The sequence below is a fragment of the Cyclopterus lumpus genome, chromosome 7 (genome assembly GCF_009769545.1).
Source record: "Cyclopterus lumpus isolate fCycLum1 chromosome 7, fCycLum1.pri, whole genome shotgun sequence".
Taxonomy (NCBI): domain Eukaryota; kingdom Metazoa; phylum Chordata; class Actinopteri; order Perciformes; family Cyclopteridae; genus Cyclopterus; species Cyclopterus lumpus.
The window spans coordinates 15229901-15250664 of record NC_046972.1 but is presented as its reverse complement, the minus strand read 5'-3'; the positions used below and the strand labels follow the sequence as shown (position 1 = coordinate 15250664).

Below are 20764 nucleotides of genomic sequence, written 5' to 3'. Positions count from 1 at the left end.
CCCATCACTCCCAGCCCCCATGTTTGTAAATGTATTTTTGAATTTAGTCTTTTTTTAAATACAAATTACACTTTTCAGTGTTTGTTTCCCATCTGCAAAAGATGCGCCTTGAGGTAAGTTGTTTTGGGTGCAAATATGATTTTTTATTATTAAGAGTGAATCACAAAAGAAAGCATGAGAGCATCAGCACTTAGCCAGGCTTTGAACTGTGCAAAGAAGGAAAACAAAATCAAACCCTGGGCTCAACCCTCCCTGAATTTTATAAACTGACCTTTCAGAGTAAACGTTATTTCAAGTTGCATTAGCAGAGGAGTAGTCATACTGCAGAGCCCTGCTAGAAAAACCAGCATAGACCAGCAATACTGGTGACCAGCAACACCAGCATATGTTGTGTTTTGCTGCTTGTATGCTGGTTTATGCTGGTTTGCTGGTATATTTGACAATGTCAGGTTGATTGGTCAGGTTTTCAAAACAGTATTTCCATTTATTAAATATGACAGACACATAATAAAGAACATGGAACACTTTACAAAAGAGAAACAACCAAATTAACTATTTACATAACTATTTAGAATTAACTATTAAAACATCAACATCAAAACATTAAACATTTCAATCACTCATTAATTAACTGATTTTTTGTTTTTGTTAGTTTATGACCATGATTTCTTCAGTTATATAACGTCCAGCATTTGCCCATCTGGCCTGCAACTCCGTATCCTCCAGTTTTTTTTCCTGGAGCCACTCCTTGAAGCAGACTGAAAAGAAATGTAAAAATGAACATTAATGTGTCTGTCACGTCAGAACAAAGAAACACTTGATATAAAATAAGGCGGTCCGTGGTATGCGAGAAAGACTATATAGCTACTGATACATCAAGAATGCCTTACCTTTCAGTGTTTGCAGCTTCTTTGGGGTTAAAGGCTGGCGGGTGGATTTGGTGGTGGGGCACTCCTTCCCTGTAAGGCTTTCCCCCCCCAGCGCTTTAGTGCTCCAGATTGCCACTGCCAATTCCTTGACAAATAAGGAGTCGTGGTTGTTCCTGATAATTCGGACCAAGGCCTCTTTCCTGATGCTAATGTCTCCTTCCAGGTAATCTGAAAAAAATCCAAAACATAAACAATCAAAACATTAGATTGTAAGAAATCCTTGAAAGATAGTTATTATATTAACCACGGAATACAGAGGTCTTGTTTACTTCTATATACTATATGTTTCCTTGGGTACAGATCGCTCCTCTCCAGTCTCACATCCAGTTTCTGAAACTACATAGAGCATAAGGTAAACACAGTTGCAGTTCCTTGCCTACTTTTACCCACTTTCATTAGGAACTATACTTCTACAATTTCACTAAAACCAGTTTAGTAAATATGGGCATACTTAGTTATTTTTTATGACTGAACCTAATTATCAAGTGTGGGCTTGATGTGCTGCTCAACTTCTTCAGCAGCTGTTGCTGTAAACTCAATATTGAGAGCACGGAGTGTTTTGTTTTCAGCCTCAACTGCTGCTCTTCTGTTCTTCTGATCCTCTTAACAGAAGGAAATATGTAATGACTAACTACATTATTAGAAATATTAGAAATATTGAATCAAATATATTAAGTGAAGCTATCTGGCTATTTATAGACACCACAGCTAGCAGTGCACCTGCACAGAGTTCATCAATATTTGTAAATCATTAAAGACCAAATCTGGGTTGTACGTGGTACTTATGCCATCTAGAATATAGCAAATTAAGTAATGAGCACTCATAGATAAGTGGATGCATATGTCAATGAGTCTGTTTTAAATCAAATTTAAGTTAAATAAAAAATGGAAAAAAATAAACTCTCACTGTGTTCTTGTTTCCTGCAGGGACGTTTCCTTTGATTTCTTTTTGTAGAGATGTTGTTTTTCTTTTGCCTCCTTCAAAAGTTTCTCTGGAACAACCCCACCATCATCGTCGTCATCACCATCCTCTTCTGAGAAACTGTCAGAGAGGATGCGCTCCCTGACTTTTTTGAAGGGAGTTGGGCAGATTGGAGAATTTCTTTTCCAAATTTTTCATTCATGAAGAATAGCCAGGAAAACATAGATAAGAACATCATTGTGTAATACAAAACTTAGCAACCAAAATAAGACAAACCAAACCAACAAAAAACAATTGGAATTGCAATACATAAATGGTTTAGTTATAACTATATATATATATATTTAATCGATTAATCGCATGATCTTTCTATGATTAACAGCAATTAATCGCATCATGCTTGTAGTCCAGCAAACTCCAGTTTGCAGTGGTTACAAATAGTTTTGCTTTTATCAACTACGCCATCTGGTAGAGATTTAAAATTAAAATGTCAATTTAAAAGAATTATTGTCTGCGTTAATGGATTGCTGCGTTAACGCATTAATAGCTCCTCAACGTGCCTAGCCCTAATACATATATACACATCATATACATATGTATATACATACATACATACAGAGCCCCCCAGAGCTCTATATATATAGCTCTGGGGGGCTCTGGCAGTTTTTGGTTTGTTTACCAGATAGTTTTTGGTTTGTTTACCAGACTCCCGTGGGCTCTGGGGGAGAGGCACGTGCACCTCCGCCCACCCAGACCCTCTCTACTGGGCCCAGCGGAGCGAACTCCCGCGGGCCCTCTGCAGCAGAGAGGTTGTAGGGAGCAGAGACTGGTCCCTCTCCAACGAGCCTAGTGGAACTCACTTCTATTTATAGCTCTGGCTCTGTGCTCCGTGATGTCACTGAGAGAGATCAAAAGCTCTAATAACTGCTACTACGGTAACTGCTACTACGGTAACTGCTACTACGGTAACTGTGACGTCATCTGTTCTGCCGTGTGGGGGAGGAGCTAATATTCTTTTTTTGTCGCAGAATGAACTGATCAAGAATTCAAAGACTCAAATAATTGGTACTATGGGAACTGTGACGTCATCTGTGAGGTGTGGGGGAGGAGCTACATATAACTTTTTTTTCTTTTTCGCAGAATCAACTGATCAAGTAATCAAAGACTCAAATAACTGTTTCTATGGAAACATTGACACATATAACACATATATCAGATGGCTATGTTCACCAAGCCTGTCCAACATTTGGTGAGTTTTGGAGTACGACAAGTACCCCAAATATGTAATAAATAAGTCATCATGGGATCCTACGTCTAATGACTGAAGGCTTGACTTGGACCTCTGTGTACAGTGCAGGGATGTTTTTCCTCTATTTGATTTGGTTGGCTTTCCTTTACTGTAAAACTGTAAAATATTAACACTTCATTTATTGAGCACTTTTCAATCCCAAGTTTAACAAGCGGTTCACACAAGTAAGCAACTTATACAAAAAAGCAAAATCAGATCAAAGTGTTGTTTTTTTTTAATACCAGATCAAATCAATGTAAGTGATCTAAGGTCTACAAGAGAAAACGCAAATCACATGTATTTTATAAATAAGTAAAGCTTTCTTTGCATCTGTGATTTCATCATAATTTCCTGTGAAAAAAATTGATAGGCAGCTTCCTCGAAAAAAAGTTATTAGTTTAAAAGTGTTGTGTCACACGTTGAAAAAAATATACCATATGCTGTTTTTTCCTGGACCAGGTATAAGAAAACATTTAGATCTGGTCCACATGGCTCATATAATATCCTAATATTTGTATGCAATGCCGCAGTATACGAACTATCTCAATACTTTCAGACTCTCGAAAATGAAAGTTGGATTTAACGCTTTATTAATGCATATGATTCAATTCAGTTCATTTTGTATAGCCCAAAATTACAAATTTGCCTCAGAGGAAAAAAACAAAAACTTTCACGGGGAAAAAAAAGGGAGAGCAACAGAGGAGGATCCCTCTCCCTGGATGGGCAGAAGCAATAGATGTCATGTGTAATGAATGAACAGCATTACAGAGTTAGAACACAATCAATGAATATGACAGAAATGTACGATCCAGATTTCCACAATCCATGAAACAGAAGGAGGAAGAGGGGGGGGGGGGGGGGGGGGGGGGGGGGGACATCAGCAGGGCCACGGAGAAAGGAGGCCGACCAGGAATGAGGCAAGGCGAAAGAGACCGGACCAATGAAGCCAGGCAAAGAAGGAGGCAGGGCCATTGGGAAGGAGGCCAGGCCCAGGCCAGATCATACCATTCTACTAATATGATCACTCTAACAGGTGTACTGTCATTCTAAAGTTGGCTTGATCTTGGAAATGCACTTCTTTTGATTCATTTTGACTAATTATTCACACCATTGAACATTTATTTGCAGGCAGTTTATTTTCATATATTTGATTAAATATGTATTAATTTTGTTTAGGCGACCTGAGGGGGTAGGGTTGGGGTAGTGGGGGAGGTGGGTGTAGTTGGCATGGAGGGTGAGGTGGGTGTTGTGGGCATGGAGGGTGTGGTGGGGGACTCCCCTGACTTCTTACTGCTGATTAACAGGAGAAGAAATTATGAAGAAAAATTGTAGTAGGGTTTGGATTGAGAGAAACAGGACATGACTGGTTAAAGGAACATTCCACTTTAAATCCTCTTCTGTCATTAAAGACAGAATGTGACAAATGTACTGTCACTTCTGTGTTTAACAGTGACCTCATCCTCATCCAACAGCAGGTGTAACCAAACATGACAGCGTCACTGTGCGACCGACCTTTTCTCGCTATTGCCGGAGTCCTTGGAGGTGGACGATGACCTCACGGAGGAGCCTTCTTTCTTCTTCTCCTTTTCATCCGACTTCCCCTCTACACCGTCTGCAGGACGAGCCACAAAACAAACTGGCGAGAAGAAGCTTTGAGGACACACCTGCATTACACATTCTGATGCCTGTCAAAACATCTCACTGTCGGAGCCCACACGCTTGATGCATCGCTCTTCTCCTTTTATATTAAGCAAACTTTATTTCATCAGGACTTGATGAGAACTTTGGCCAAAGTCTGAACTTCTTCATCTGAACTGTGTTTCCTCACCGCGTTCACCGACATCCTAACTCTGGTGGACTGCAGAGAGGGAGAGAAACAGACATTTATATTCTAAAATTGTAATTGATAATAGAAGAAATATAAGTTTTATTAAGTTTTTCTGCTGCTCTGGACTAAAACGCAGGAATGAGTTCGCATTTTCGCACTTCTGGTTCCCTCGTCTCGATGTTGATGGGAACCATTTGTGAATGGGTTTTTGGTTAGATGCCTGAAATAAGGTCAGTGGTTAACACAAGCTTTGGAGATTTTAATGTTTTGTTATGTAACATAAAATGTGTCAGTAAATACCCCTCTCTGGAATTTTTAAGATTTTGAATGCCTTTAAAAAGTCAGTTGGCTAAGTGGCTAAATGACACAATAGACCACCGTAAGCCTAGTGGTTGTGACATGAAGTCATGTGACTGTGGTGTAATTAGTTTATAGCCTTACAATAAATGTTTTACTTCTGACGATTATATTTATATTTCAAAAATCCTAAAAACAATTGTGTGCATTACCTTGCTGAACAAAACTTGTTCCCCGCATTAGTTTTCTCCAGTCGGTGGTCATTTTATTGGCCTCTCTTTGTCGACATACACAAAACTACAGCGTGAAAAAACGTGGCTTTCTCGTGTCGGTCCCATCTATGATCTGAGCACTTCGACTCTACTCCAGGACTTAGTCTGGACCGATTGCTTTGGTCCGCGATTAATGCGCTCACAACTGCCCAAAACCAACCACATCAGGGACTGAACTGCGTCGAGTCGGATTAAAATGGACAACATGTTGGCTTGTGAAACCGCCCTTAATGTAGTTTTAGTGAATAAAACGTCATGTTATAGTGAACATTTCAGTCAGTCGATCTAGTCCCTTTCTTTCTCCCGAGCCCTGCTGTCCACATTGTTTAATTAGTTAGTGCGAGTCCTCCTCCTGACTGGGTTCAAGGTGTGCTGCCAACGTGTCGTTCTGTTATGACATGCACAGCACAAAAAAACTAAACAAGAAAAGTCAATAATATTGTGTCATTCAAAATTAAAAGAGAATTTGGTAAAGATTTAATTTTTTCAACCACAACACAGCCTCCTCTTGTCACATCAACAATATTGCATGTTGCACAGTGTTCAATGACGTCAGTGTCATCTCGTCTTTGCATCCCCTCAGTCATGGAAACAAAAGGTTGTTGACTGACATATTTAGTCAGAGTTTTCGTGCCGTTGTATTGTGCACATTTAAACACTTACATTTTAGATGTTAAAATACAAGTCTATTTAAAGAGCAACTTAATACCAGACTAACAAGAGGATGTTTCACTGCTTGTGGTCAGAAGGATGCTTCCTGTGACCTCACCCAACAGGGACGTCAAAGGGTCGGGATACGCCCTTGAGTAAACATCGACATCACTTCAGCAAGACTCGAAGTTAACTCATAAACTTAACTTGCTAACTTAAATTGAATAATACATATTAACTTCTACTTCACAGAGCGATTCTGATGGGCCGGGCGTGGTGGATGTCCATACCGTACTTACTTAAACAGACTTGTGCCGTAATAATTAATCTTGTGTCAGGTGTTTTGTGGCTTTAGGTGCACCTGGTGGTGGCAGGGACACTGCAGAGGGGCGGAGTTAATTACCTGCAGGGTCTCCAGAGACATCTAGATGTTCTTTAGTTCCCTCAGCAGGTCGAGAGCTCCGTCCTGTAGACAGGACAATCAATGGAAACCTTCACAATAGCTTCCTAGCCAGTACATGTGGGGAGATCGTCTCACCACATAAACAGCCCTGCGAGGGAACCTGGATGATGAATCTGGCCCTAACCCGAACCCAATGATGTGCGTCTGGTAAACGGTCTGCCAAATTTCTGACCATTTAAATCAAAAGAAATAATCAGAAATGTGTTCTTGCCTCCCACAGCGGAGCAGCTGTCAGCCACACTCCCGAGACAGTTGTTTAATGTATACTGAAGGTCATACTAAAGGTCACCAAGAGAAGGATGGAACAACACAACTGAATTTTAGTGAGTGGAGCTCATGCTCAGGAGAGTCTCACTAATTTGTCACATATTTAGGACAAATAGGCGCTCATACATGACACCAGGAATTCCATATTTGGGTAAATTAAGATGATCCAACAGCTGCAAAATTGAATATGATGGCACATTCTGCATAGCAGATGTATGAGGGCACACCTCTGTAGCTCTGCTTAGCTTTTAGCCTCCTTTCGCTTACTGTGTTGGGCCTCTGGCTGAATGTTTATTGTACTGCTAGGGCTATGTATCATTTGAAAATTATAATGCCAGTACCCTTAATATGATACAGATAGCAATAGAGTAATTCACGCGATACCTTTTTTTACTATTCTATGTGATGTGTATGTATATGTCAAAAAACCCTGATGAATAGCCGCCAACGGAATGAAGCTATCTCGCCCGGACCAGAGAAACCTGGTGAGTCGAGCTCTAGGGACGTGGACGTCACCTCGCTAGCGGGGAAAGAGCCAGAGCTGGAGCGGTATAGTTGGGCTTTATTTTAGATCTTTGGGGCGTATATTTGGGGTAAAAACATAGCCATCTGATATAGGTGTTATATGTGTCAATGTTTCCATAGAAACAGTTATTTGAGTCTTTGATTACTTGATCATTTGATTCTGCGAAAAAGAAAAAAAAGTTATATGTAGCTCCTCCCCCACACCTCACAGATGACGTCACCGTTTCCATAGTAACAGTTATTTGAGTCTTTGATTTCTTGATCAGTTCATTCTGCGACAAAAAAAGAAAATAAGCCCCTCCCCCACACATCAGAACAAATGACGTCACTGTTACCGTAGTAGCAGTTATTAGAGCCTTTGATCTCTCTCAGTGACATCACGGAGCACAGAGCCAGAGCTATAAATAGAAGTGAGTTTCACTAGGCTCGTTGGAGAGGGACCAGGCAGAGCACGGTCTCTGCCCTACACCCTCTCTCAGGGGAGAAGGACCAGGCAGAGGCACCATCCACTGTCTCTGCCCTAGGGAGAAGAGACGCGTCTCTTCATATGTGGAGGCAAACAATGGAAACTGGGGGGGGGGGGGGGGGCTGCGAACAATGGAAACTGTGTACATAGTAAAGTTGTTGTTGAAGATGTTGTTGTGTGAGAGAAGAGTGAAGTATACTGTGACTGCCACTGAATATCCTGACAGAGAAGCAAAACAAGCGCAGGTAGATATGGAGCAGGCAGTAGCACAAAACAAAAGTGTCATATATTGCGTTATTCAATCACAAGGTTTCTTTTGGGAACTAGAGACCCACACATTAGGCTCGTTCGTTAGATCTGCGCCTCGCCTGGAAACCAGACGAGAGCAGGCGGCCGCTGCCACAAAACTGCGATCAAGTCAGACACTTTTCAGCTGCCTTCAAAGAACACACAGGAAGTTAGTGTTCAGGAAGTCACAAAAACAGTTGGAACTAGTTTAGTACTAGTTTACAGACCTAATTGTGATAACTATGGCTGAAGAAATAGCGTTTGCATTCTTGATCGCCGATGAAATTGAGGCAGAAGAGATCCCTCTGCAGTGTGGGCATTTTTCTACTTCAGTTGAAACAAATGGATTGGGCTTTGAGTTTAGGCTGCATCCGAAATTCCATTTTGAAACAGCGCCACCAGCCCCTTTGTTGTGGCTGAAAACGGTACTGCATCTCATTTCTCTTCTCTGTGACATTCAAAAAAAATAACAAAATGACCAAATAATCTGATGGCCCATTTTTTCTGTAGATAAAACAACTAAACAGCACTACTGTGGCAGCTGTGGCTGGAAGAAGTGTGATTTTGTGTGTGGCCAATCAAATCTGAATACTTCCACCACTGGTATTTACATAGAAAAGGGAGATTAGAGCAGATCAGTCATTGGCTGTTGTTGCTTGTGTTTAAGGGACTTAACGTTCTTTTCTCTTCTACAGTAAGGGTGCAAAGCAAAAACTAGAAGTAGAAGTTCACTTCCTTCTCCTCCTCACACAATCTCTTTTCTCGTTATATCAACCTTGTTGATAATGCTGCATTCAAGTCACGTTGGAGTTACTGTAATAACCAGTTTCCGACTTGTGAATGGTGTTCATGTCAACTTCCAAATTATTTCTGAATGCTCTAATGTATCTGACTGTCAATGTTTTGTTGTCTAAGGTAATAAAACCGAAATTAAATAAATATAGTGCTATATTGTCACAGTATTTGAAAGCCTCACAGGGCATACAAGTGGGATTGATTGCTATATGAAGAGAACTAACATAACCATCCCATCTGTCAGCTTGTGTCCAGGTTCAGGCAACATTTCCCATCGCTATTCCTTCACAAATGTAAACATGTACCAAACATGAGTGTGTGTAAAACTTCTATGTAATATAACCACTTTTTAAAGAATTTCTCACAGAAAGAATAAGCTGTCCCTCCCCATCACTCCCAGCCCCCATGTTTGTAAATGTATTTTTAAATAAAGTCTTTTTTTAAATACAAATTACACTTTTCAGTGTTTGTTTCCCATCTGCAAAAGATGCGCCTTGAGGTAAGTTGTTTTGGGTGCAAATATGATTTTTTATTATTAAGAGTGAATCACAAAAGAAAGCATGAGAGCATCAGCACTTAGCCAGGCTTTGAAATGTGCAAAGAAGGAAAACAAAATCAAACCCTGGGCTCAACCCTCCCTGAATTTTATAAACTGACCTTTCAGAGTAAAAGTAATTGTCAATAGAACAAAACGGAGCTGTTGATAAAGAAAGGTAGCAGTGTCAAACAGCTCTGCTAAATGTTGCCGTTCCCACTGAGTGAGGAGCAGAGTGTTGTCTTTGGTATAGTAAGGTGGAAGACAACATGAAATGGGAGATAGGTTAAGAAAAGGTTGTCACGGTAAATTAAATCACAGATTCTACTGCGGCAGAGTGAGGTTTAATCCAGACTCATGTCCTCGTCGTCCTCTTTCTTCTTCTTGGCGTCTCCTTTACTGTCTTGCATGGCTTTGGCAAACGCCTCCACATCTGACAGGAAGACAACATACATATGAATAAATAAGAAATATGTGTATAAGTTGAGAAAAATAAATAAAATAAAATGTAAAAACATATGTTCCACGTCATGAGTCTCACCTCCTATGTTGGCGGCGTCCACAGCTTCTGTCGGCAGTCCAAACTGACTCATGAGAGGGCCGAGCTGCCCGGAGGCCAGGGCACTGCTGAACATACTCATGGACTGGAGGAAGGAGGCAACAGTCACTGGGGTTGATTAAATACTGTGTACACATACCTAAAGCACTCTACCCATAGTACCCAATTAGCTAAAAATCTGGTACTTCTAAAGACACCATTTTACAAATCACATGTGGGTGAGAGATCTTCAATAGTGCATCCAAAAAAACCACCTCTATCTCACATCTTTGATATCATTATTGTCTGATTCTCAATTAAAAAAAAGATTACATTTGCATAAATCTGTTCATATTGTTCTCGTTTCCACAGAGGATCAATATGTTGGAATTTTTGTATTCCCCTAAGAGGATCAATATGTTGGAATTGTTTTATTCCCCTAGCTAACCCCAACATAAATGTTTAAACCAGAATTGTTATGTTTATTTGGAGTTACTTACCTGTTGGAACTGAGGTGAGTTAATTGTGTTCTGGATCTCATCAGCGCTCTGCAGTAAACTTTCTCCACTAGGGAGGAAGGGAAGAAGCCTCTGCTGGACCTCAGCGTTGGTCAGGATGGGAGCCATCATCTCCGGAGTGCAAACGCTTGCTAAATCCACTAGAGAACAGGAAAGGACCTCTGTCAGTCATTTATTCATTCATTTTATTCTCTGTTGTTGGCTTCTTTTCTCCGTCTCCTTCACTTAGCTGATGCGGTTATTCAGACTGACATTTAATCATAAGTTGCTCATAGTGGTTTAACAGACTGTAGTTGATCCTTAATCCATGATCTGTACCATCATGGTGTGCAATACAATTTTACTGCTAAATTTTATCGGCCAATATTCAGTAATAATGTAAAATGGGCATTAATGCCTTCTCGTCATTATATTTGCTTCCTTTTATTCTCCTGATCAGATCAGGGACTCAAAACCATGAAATGATCTGAACCGTGAGTTTTGTGATCCTTTGCTGCTCTAGTCACTCACCTGCTGCTCCCTGAGCAGCCGACGCTGCCGGGACATTCATGGTGGCAAGGATGCTCTGAAGGTCACTGAGCTGGATGGGCTGGTGGGAGGCAGGGCTTCCCACAGAGGCTGGGGCCAGTGGGGTCTGAGCTGAGGCTGCAAATGAGACAGAGTAAACAACAGTGTTTCCCCTAGGTTTTTTTTTTGGGGGGGGGGGGGTGGAAACAGCGACACTTAAAGTGTGCAGATTTTGTCACTGCAGTGTATTTTTCGGGGAGCCTCTCGATATGCAAACTGAGAAACGTCTGGACCATTTGTCGAGATCCGGAGGCAGGCTGCAAGATGGTCTCCTTCGCAACAATTATTTTGGGAACCCATTTGGGGCCGCGGATATCCATCGTTTCAGACAGTTCATAGATTGGTTCAATCAGAAAGAGTGTGATTTTGCTCTGTAGTTTTACTAGCGTTCAGTATATGATAACACAAGACAGAATTTCAGGCTCATAGTGAAATTTGACAACACAAATATGAACTTTTCTCAAATAAGATTTTCTTGCTTGTAAAAGGAAAGACAAATAAACTCCCAAATCCTAATTCTTAAAAAGGGACCGCACACAATGGATGGACAATGGATCCGACAGGGTCAACTTTTTAGTTGTTTACTGTTTACTAATTTTGATCAACATTTACATGTATTTTGTTGTCCGTGTAGTTTTTATATACCACTGATATATTATGTTCATTTGAACACTATCACTGAGATAAAGATGAACTAGTTCTGTGTCAAATATACCATTCAATGGAGAAAAAACTATGAAAAATAAATTTCAAGTACATCTTAATTATTGAATGATAAATATTGTATGATGGGTTGAAATGGAAGGCACCCAATGACCCACTACAATATTCCCTTTAATTTGCCTAAAGTAAACCTAAACTTAAGCTACTACAAATAGCCACATTCTGTAACTACCTGTACTTACAATTTCACTCCGTACATCATTTACTTTGAGCTAAACTCCTTGCCTATAATCCTGGCTGTCAGTTGACGAGAGACATTACTTGGCAGAGTGGGGGGGCTGAAGAACATTTTAGGGGGGCTTAAAGGGTGTAAGCACTTGTTTGGCTTGTTTCTGTACTTCTGTACTAACCCAGAGCAGGAGAGCTGTAGAGCGAGTGTTGCCATCTTCACTACCCTGGGAACATTTTTTTTTTTTAAACTGCTTTTCACATTACATATTTTCCGACGCTCTCTGTCCACTAGTGGAAGGGGCTCACCTGTCTGTGTGCGCATCGGGGCGGACCTTCGACGTGCGCGATACAGAGAGCACAGGAGAATTGTAAACGTGAGACCATGTAGAGACAGAAATTAGCTAAATAACATACGGCCATTTAGTTTGTTTAATAAAAGAACAAGGTGTTGACCTGTTCTATAGGAAAGGGAACCTTAAATGACTATAATGGGAGGGGAAACACTGAACAATATATTAAAATGTAACAAAAGATAATTGTTTTTTCCTCTTAATAAAAAGCGTAATTCTTAATTGGCAGTGAAACTGAAACATAATGACAGCACTGCACTTCATGTACCTGGAGTGGAAGGAGCAACACTTGTAGGGGAGACAGCGGTTGCAGCAGGAGTCACAGGGGTGGTGGGGGCCTGAGAGGAACTCTGTCTGGGGGCTGCGCCTGATGATGGAGTGGCAGCTGCTGACTGGCTACGAGAGCTAAGAAGGAATAATTTATAATACAAATATTGAGAAGTAATTTATCTTATTCTTTACATGTATTGTGTTCTACATCTGTGTTCTGCCTTACCTGGATGAGGAGATGCTTGTGGCAGGTCCTCCACTGCCCAGCAAGTTGGCAAGTCCTGGTCCTGCTAGAGCTCCCAAACCTCCTTAGACAAACATTAACAAATCAAAAAGGGTCCAAATTTAGGTCGGCTTTTTATTTAAAACAAATACAGCAGTTATAAGCTTCACATAACTTTGTGTTGATTTAAAGGATGTAAAAAAGCGAGTACAAGGAAAGACAAATGTTAAAGTTAGCTTTCAATACTACAAGTTATATTCTTTTTCAAAACAACATTTTGTAATTGTTCAATTACTAAAAGGATATTTTGGCTTATAATCATGTTTTAATTAAATATTTTAATTTGTCTTTAAGAGTTACAAAGGAGGTTTACTGTACTTGCGAGTCTTTACATTATCTCGTCTTTTTATACAGCAGCCTGTATATGACCAAATTCTTATGGCACCATGTTTATGGTTGTTTCCTGAAGAAGATGTCCCTCGCTCAACAAATTCATGAGTCTGCTGTGGTGAGTGTCAAGATATATAAATATCTAAGAAATATCCAGTGCTACTCACCGAGTCCTCCCAATCCAGTTGGTCCGATCAGCTGCATCAGCTGGTTGTGGCTCATATTTCCCAGCAGGTTTTGCAGACCTCCCTCTCCTCCGAGTGCAGAGAGTTCGTGACCGCTGCCGCCTCCGCTTCCTGCCGCTCCGGGAATGGGAGGGTTGTTCAGGTACTCATTCACTTTACGACAGTACTCATCATCCTTGTCAGTCTTTGGTTCCTGATGGAAATGAGACATGCCGGAATTCTTTAAAATAAAAATCTGAATTCCCCACAGACCAAATTAACAGGCTCCGTTCTTTCCGAGTCATTCCTGTGATGACACAAGGCAGGATTAACAACACCAAAAAGATTTGAAAAAACACTGAATTTATACTAAGTGTGTTTTAGTCGATCCGTTTCATATGGGACGTAATTTTACAAACACATTGCTGAAAACTAATGGACAAAATCTGTCTCAATAAATCAGAACTTCTGTTTAAACAAAAGAATATAAAAGGGACACAAACAAGTCCAAAACATGTGGGTGCCTGACAAATATACTGATTACAGCCATGCATACCCTGTCATCATGAGTGTAATAATCTCTCTCCTCTAATCATTACTCTTATTGTCACCTACTTCAGTTTTCCACTCAGTTTCCCTCTATTTGCACATCCATCTGTCTGCACATGAATGGACACAGACATCATACATTCACAAAAGACAACTTTTCCTCCTTTTAGAAAGAAGATGAGGGGCATCTTCTTCTCACCTGCATCCAGAAAAACAGTCTTTTGGATCCGGCCTTGAACTTCAACACGAAGACACGTCCAGTGGTGCACTGGCTCACCTTCTTGAATTCACAGTCATCTGGGAAGATGATCAGGTCCTGGAACAGAAAAGCCAAAACATAACACATTCAAGAAAAAGGTGGAAAAAAACACTGAGGTTGCTCTGCCACAACAAATCATCATCAATCGATTACTGAAATGGAAAACAAAGGCTATTAATAACATCATCACTGCAGCTCTGAAATAAAGACACAGTGACCTTGCTTGCTCTGTGGAAGCCCATCTAAATAAGGATTCAAGGTGTAAGCATTAGGTGTATGAAAAATGCTTGTTTGTAAAAATACAGAAATGGGCAAATTTACAAAGTAAGACGTGTTCTTTTTTAATTTTATTTCAGGAGTTCTACCACAGCCCTCATTTCATTTGCGGAACGTACAAAATCTCTGATCATAGTAACAACCTCTATCACGCCATGTTTTTTTTTAATAACGTCTGATCACACAAGTTGTCATAGTCTTTGCTGATGATTTCCATGTGAACCCTCGGGAAAGGCGGCAGTTTACTGCACCAATAAGTCCTAGTCAAGTTCCGGTTGACCGATCTGCGGGCTTAGTTAGGGATTTTATTGGTTAAAAGAAGTTGATGTGTCAACTAAACCACAGACCTAAACAGCAATATATAAACAACAAAGTACAAGCATGGTTAGATTTAGAAATGTCTCTCTCACTAGAATTACTGATTATTTAAAGTATTTGCAGTTGGATCTTGAATAAAAGAATTTAACAAATTGCAAATCATTACTGCTGACTAGTGCTAGAAGGATACATTGGCCTCAAATATGACTAGTTTTGTTGACAACTAGGAAATATTACATCAGAGTAACAGTAAGAATTTTAAAGTTACTCACATCATCAACATTTCCAGTCGTCCTATCCTTCCAGCAGAAGTGAATTAGGGAGTCGTCAGACTGCTGAATGTATACAGTGCCCTTGCGTTTGTCCGGTGTCACTACGTTCCCTTTCAGGGTCATTTTCCCAGCACGAAACTCCACCAAGTACTTGCTGGAGGTTCCCCTAGAGCCGCTCACCAAGCTTGGAAAGAGAGCACCTGACGACATCTTTAGATCTCTTTGTAAACAAGCCTGAATACAGGAGAAGAAAAAAGGCTCAGGTTTGCAAGACCATCGTTTACATACTGTGGCATGATTATTACTGGTATGAGCAACACCTCTACAAAGAGGTGGCGACATCAATTATGTTGTGTCTATGTGTAACCATATGTATTCTACATAATACAATAATTTCTTGAATTTGTGAACACGGACCGAAATGCACCACTTGTATAAATGACTTTTTTTACCTGCAAGTCCTAGAAAAACCTTAACAGTGCAAGTTGGCCAAAGAATAACTCTCAGGAACATACTTGTAGTTCAAATACTTTTACTATAACCCTAGCTAGCTACGTTAGCTAAACTAAAGAAATTCTGAATGCAGGACTTTTGACTTTAACGTTACTCAGTTTCCACCGAGGAAAACTGAAATTGATTGAAACGTTAGGTTATAGACTAACACACACATATTTCTTATAGTATCAAACTTTAAACTTGATATTTGACCGTAGTAGTGCTGTGGTATAGTCCAAAAGTTTCAGGAGTTTTGAGCAGGCTAACAAAAGTAGCGGTTAGCCAGGAAACGTTAGTCACGCCGGATGTCATGTTAGCTAACGTTAGCGCGTGACTTGGCTAAACACAGGAACAACAAAGGCTAAATGTCTCACAATGTAACTAACGAGAAAAAGTAATTCAAAATGTTGAAATAACAGTTAACTTTGTACAAGGAGCAGCTATATGTTAAACTGTTTTTTACAAATGGATCGCGTTCAAATACCTGAATTCGTGTAGGCTGAGTTCACAAACTGTTTCTTCTTCACGTCGCTAGCTACTAGCAAAGATGCTCTGACGTCCTCTCTGTTACAAATAACGAGCCTGACTTCCTGTTGTGTCGTGAGCGCGCCTGCCGTCACCACGAACGAGCTTCGGGAAAAAGAGGGCGGGTGAGTCAGTGGGCGGGTTTCAGCGCGACTGCTCCGTTCAGCTAGGATTGACAGCTCCTTCCTTCCTTCCTTCCTAGTGTAGCCGTTAGCTCTGCGGCTGTATCACCGGCTGTTTGAATGGTTTAGCGGCGGAAAGAAAAGCAGATCTGTGATGCGAGTGTTATTTCAATACAAATAGTGTTAACGTTACGGTTGACTTAATTTACAGAGAAGCCACACTGAAACAAGGTAAGAGACGCACACAGTTGGGCTAAGACAAGTCAGCTTCGCTGCCCTTGGATTAGTGAGCGAGCTAGCGTTAAGTGCTAGCTGGGTTATTCAAACCGGGCATGTCGCCCAGTGCAGCCTCGGCTAACCAACATGGATGCTTTGAGTGTGCCTTTGATGCGGCGCCTGGAGATTATCCGCTTTAACCACGGTTTTGATTCCCGAGCCGACCGTTATTTTCTAGTTCGGTTGCCAGTCACGAGCCGAGAGCGCTGGGTTACAGTATCTGAGGGCAGGCAGACGAGGGTTGGATTGTTATATCGATTATTGTGGGTCCTAACGCGATTTTTTTAACGTGGGTTAATCAGTCTTTGGTGTGACTGAGAGAAAGACACCACAGGTTAAATCCGGATTTGTAGTCTGTTACCAAGTGAGGGGCTGACGTATATGTGATCTCGCCTGTCTTTGCTAATGTTGGAGAGACAGGTGCAACTTCCCTTGGAAGTTAATAGTGCGTCAACAAAAATAGCCACGCTATTTACGAATCGATAGTTAGGTAGTATAAATGACTTCCATTGTATTGTTCTTAACCGGTCAATACTTCTGAAATAGCTGTAGTAAGGCTTCTGTCTCTTTCAGTCTTGTTGTCCTCGTGACGTGTGTGTGGAGTGGCAGGTGGTATCAAACACTGTCAGACGTGAGAGGGGTGCGTGAGAGTGCACGCAGCGTGTGTGTTTATTGCAGAAGATATGTAGTCACGAAGACTTTATTATAAAGTCGCAGTTTTGGCTCTGTTCAGCCAATTAGCTGCAATTATAATCGTGTTATTTTCACAGCAACCAAGTCCTGCAGTATAAGTCATGATGTGTTTTTTTAGCAGGCATTACATCAATTTATTTACATTTTCTCTCCCAACTTTGATTCTGAGGACTCACACTTAAAGTATTTTATTATTTTTTGTAAGAAATGTTTTTGTGGAACAATCTGTTGTAGTGGTGTTGCTGTAAATGTACTATATATGTGCAGTGTTACTTACTTCCGGCATATGACTGTTTGTGGATTGGTCTTTTATTTATTTTTGGTGATGGTGAAAGCTGTCATCAGTATGAGCTCCGCCTCAATTGATCATCAGTGACTCATACAAAAAGCCAGTATTATCAGATAAGGTGAAATCTAGATAACAAACCAGCAATAGGTCAGAGAGGGAGATGATATCTTCTGCTACACTATTAACTAAAATGTGGATAAGTTCACTTGTAATTTGCAACTAACAGTTATCTTAGTTATTGATTGATCTGCTGTTTATTTGTTTTCAAATTAATTGGTGAATTAGTTTATAATATGTGAGAAAATAGTGAAAAGGGGCAACTCTCCAGTCTTCCGACCATCACTCAAAGTGATGTCCACTACATGTTAACATTCACCCATTCACACACACACACATTCATACACTTATAGTAGGTGTGGCCATGCAAGGTGTCACATGCTTATCAGGATCTAAACTAGTGTTCATTCATGCATACCAACCAATAGCCCTTGCCTGGGTCTCAACCTTTGAATCAGCCCACTCCACTGAGTTCAAATCAATGGATTTATATGGCATTGTGAAGCAAAACAGCGCAGTCAGGGGACAAATTATTAGCCAGTTAGTGCCAAGCAGCGGGACTCACACCATTGACAAGCGTTGTCAGCTGTACCCCGGAACCGAGGAGTAATAACGACAATGGAAAAACCATTATAGGTTATTATAGGTTATATTCTCTTTTTAACTTCGCTTTGCTCTTAAAACGTAACACTCAAAGAATGTTATCATGGCATTTGATCCCCTGTAGATATGTTGGTCTCAAGTGATTGGTTAGCAAAAATCGAGGCAATATCAGGCTGAAAATGGTATCGGTGTTTAACAAGTTGACATTCTGCCCAATGTCAGGCACCGATGAGATGGCTGTCGGTGTCTTCCCCAGGGACATTCCAACATGGAGACTGGAGGAGCCGGGGATCGAACTGCCAATAATTCGATTAGTGGATGACCCTATCTAACTCTTGAGCCACATCACACTTTGCCAGGGCCCATAGTGACATCTTCATGCTTTCATCCTTTTTTAAGAAGCCTTTTGCTTAGAACAACAGTCTCTATTTTTCATGCTGATGGATAGGTTAATTTTACAAAATAGAAACTTGTTGAACTCTGTTCTATGTTTAATAAGATTAAGTTAAAACAATCTCAGGAGATATTAATGTTTTGTTCTACGACATAAATTCTGTCAGTAAATATCTTTCATGAGAATTTTGAAGCTATTAAGTGTTTTAAAAAAGACGGTTGCTAACAAGTGGGTTAATTCATACTGCTATTAAACCTCAACACTTGGACACTAGTCTGCGCTTTACCTCTGGTATGAACACATTTTTATGCTTAAATAATCATAAAAATAAAAAACTTGCTTTCAATTAACCTCATACTGCACCAAGAGACACACAACATTGACTGTAAAGTAATCAGAAACAGTAAATAATCCAACTAGTAAATCTCCCCCTGTAGTTTAAGAAAACCACAGATCCCCTGAATGAAAAAACACGTTCCTTTTTTAAATGGGAGACGGTGGCTGCTGATGTTCTCAGGTCATGAGTCTTGTAATGATGACCTTGTCCTGGACAGGATTGTGTAACAGTCCTGTGATCGCAAGTCACATGAGGCTGTCAAATATTCACATTCCCTTTTTGGTGCAACTTCACACTTTGCATCCTTCTCTTTCTCACCCTGAACCAATCCCCTCTCTCTGTCTGTCACTCCATCTCTGTGTCCCTGTCACAGCCGTCTCCACCCTCCACCTCTGTCTACCTCTGTCGTTCCATCTTCATCACCACAACTTCCCCACCTGGTTTTCTCTGTCATTTCTCTCTGAACGTTGACTGTGATTGAACATGATATTTGCTCTGGTGGATCATTAGTGTTTCTGTATAAAGTACTAACTTCCTGAATAGTGTGACAAACTAAGCTGCAATGTGAGAATTTCACAGCAAACTTATTAATTATGTTAAAACACAATTTTTCTTGGGACTATGGAATATTATTTTTAGAAGTACTAGTTTCAAGCAGAGCTTTTATTCAGCACTTAGCAGTCAGACCTGTTGTGCACTGCCCAAGGGCAACTCGGCAATTGCTGTGATATGAGATAATGTTTTCCCATTAATTTTTCTCTTCACAGGTCTTCACAGCTGTTTTAGGTATTTAACCTGATCATGTTGTTGAAATTACAACTTCCAAATATGTTTTTTATTCATGATTTCAAAGAATTATTTAATTTCAACATTGATAAATTAACTGACGTGAAGAGTAGATTGATGAAACCAATCAATTAGTAGATTGAATTATTAAGTCAAATATGTTTATAAACTGTGCTCAGTGATCATCACATACTAGTTTAAGTAATATATTCATATTGTTTTAATCTGTTGAATGTTTTCTGATCAATTGATATTTAATTTAGTCTATAAAATGTCAAACTAATAATGAAAAGGACCAATTTCAATCTTTGTATTTTGGGCTTAGTCCCTGTCATCATGTGGTAGGTCTTTAGGTGGAGATTCCACGCATACATATCCATCTTGTCAATATAATCTTCTGACATATGACAACCCGTGCAGCTGATTTGAATCTCATTTTACTTGTTACTATTTTTGTGACAATTCTTCGTTGCCACTTCTTGGCTGTGGCACAGGAAGAAGACATTCTTGTGCTTACTCTCATATAAAGCTCAGAGTGGCTCAGTTCATTTTCGAGCTGCGAAGTGGACAGTGATTAAAAAATGTTATTGTTCTCACAGGAAACCAAAAAAATAGTTTTTTAAATCCTTGTTATTTTCACGTACAATGCATCAGTGGGTAATTTCCTGTAATGCGTGCACATGTGTGGCAGCTGTGTTTACTGTGTCAGTCGTAGCATTGAGGTTTCATTACCATCTATTGATTTTCAGGCTGAAATGGCGTGTCTGTGTGTTTGTAACCTGATCTCAATGAATAAGCTGCACACTTACAATCACTGCCTGCCTGTCTGTTGGTCTCTGTGTTTTGTTTTTTGTGTGTGAACTAGGCATCGTTTTCATTTTACTATTATAATAGCTGCAATTAACCATTGTTTTCATTATCAATTAATTGTCAGAATATTTTCTTGAATAATGATTTAGTTGTTGTGTCCATGTGATGTCAGGAAATAGTCAAAATTGCCTGTTTTCATTCACTGTAGCCCAAGATAATCTTTAAATGTCTTGTTTTGTCCGATCATCAGTTAAAAATTCAAA

At 40.1% G+C, this 20764-nt stretch overlaps 2 protein-coding genes and 1 long non-coding RNA gene across 6 annotated transcripts in view; 1 reads left to right on the top strand and 2 right to left on the bottom strand.

The window, feature by feature from the left end:
* Positions 1–449: 449 nt before the first annotated feature.
* Positions 450–2701, bottom strand: LOC117733207. Of its 3 annotated transcripts, XR_004609698.1 has the most exons (5): positions 2531–2701; positions 1837–2031; positions 1199–1265; positions 891–1097; positions 450–758 (listed from the first exon to the last, which is right to left on the bottom strand). It is a non-coding gene; the product is annotated as an uncharacterized LOC117733207 (long non-coding RNA). The 3 variants fall into 3 exon arrangements; XR_004609699.1 differs by lacking the exon at positions 1199–1265; XR_004609697.1 differs by having other exon boundaries at positions 891–2031.
* A 6797-nt stretch (positions 2702–9498) lies between these two features.
* Positions 9499–16719, bottom strand: LOC117733318 (proteasomal ubiquitin receptor ADRM1-like). Of its 2 annotated transcripts, none has more exons than XM_034536867.1 (10): positions 16094–16719; positions 15115–15348; positions 14189–14305; positions 13444–13654; positions 12890–12971; positions 12662–12798; positions 11093–11227; positions 10565–10722; positions 10068–10170; positions 9499–9959 (listed from the first exon to the last, which is right to left on the bottom strand). In XM_034536867.1, the coding sequence occupies exons 2-10, from the start codon at positions 15322–15324 to the stop codon at positions 9871–9873; spliced, it is 1242 nt and encodes a 413-aa protein (XP_034392758.1). In that variant the 5' UTR covers positions 15325–15348; positions 16094–16719; the 3' UTR covers positions 9499–9870. The 2 variants fall into 2 exon arrangements, with proteins under 2 accessions (XP_034392758.1, XP_034392759.1); XM_034536868.1 differs by having other exon boundaries at positions 12890–12968; positions 16094–16229.
* Positions 16252–20764, top strand: part of dnajc5ab (DnaJ (Hsp40) homolog, subfamily C, member 5ab) — a 22458-nt gene continuing 17945 nt past the window's right edge. The window contains exon 1 of the mRNA XM_034536870.1: positions 16252–16487. The gene's annotated coding sequence lies outside the window, so the exon portion shown is untranslated. The remainder of the gene's footprint in view (positions 16488–20764) is intronic.

Bases quoted from the DNA above. Each gene is read 5' to 3' on its own strand.
- LOC117733318 (XM_034536867.1), bottom strand. From the start codon at position 15,324: ATGTCGTCAGGTGCTCTCTTTCCAAGCTTGGTGAGCGGCTCTAGGGGA. The intron at 13,655-14,188 runs GTGAGAAGAAGA...CATTTCCATCAG, and splicing joins GACTGTTTTTCTGGATGCAG to GAACCAAAGACTGACAAGGA. The intron at 11,228-12,661 runs GTACATGAAGTG...TCTCATTTGCAG, and splicing joins TGTTGCTCCTTCCACTCCAG to CCTCAGCTCAGACCCCACTG.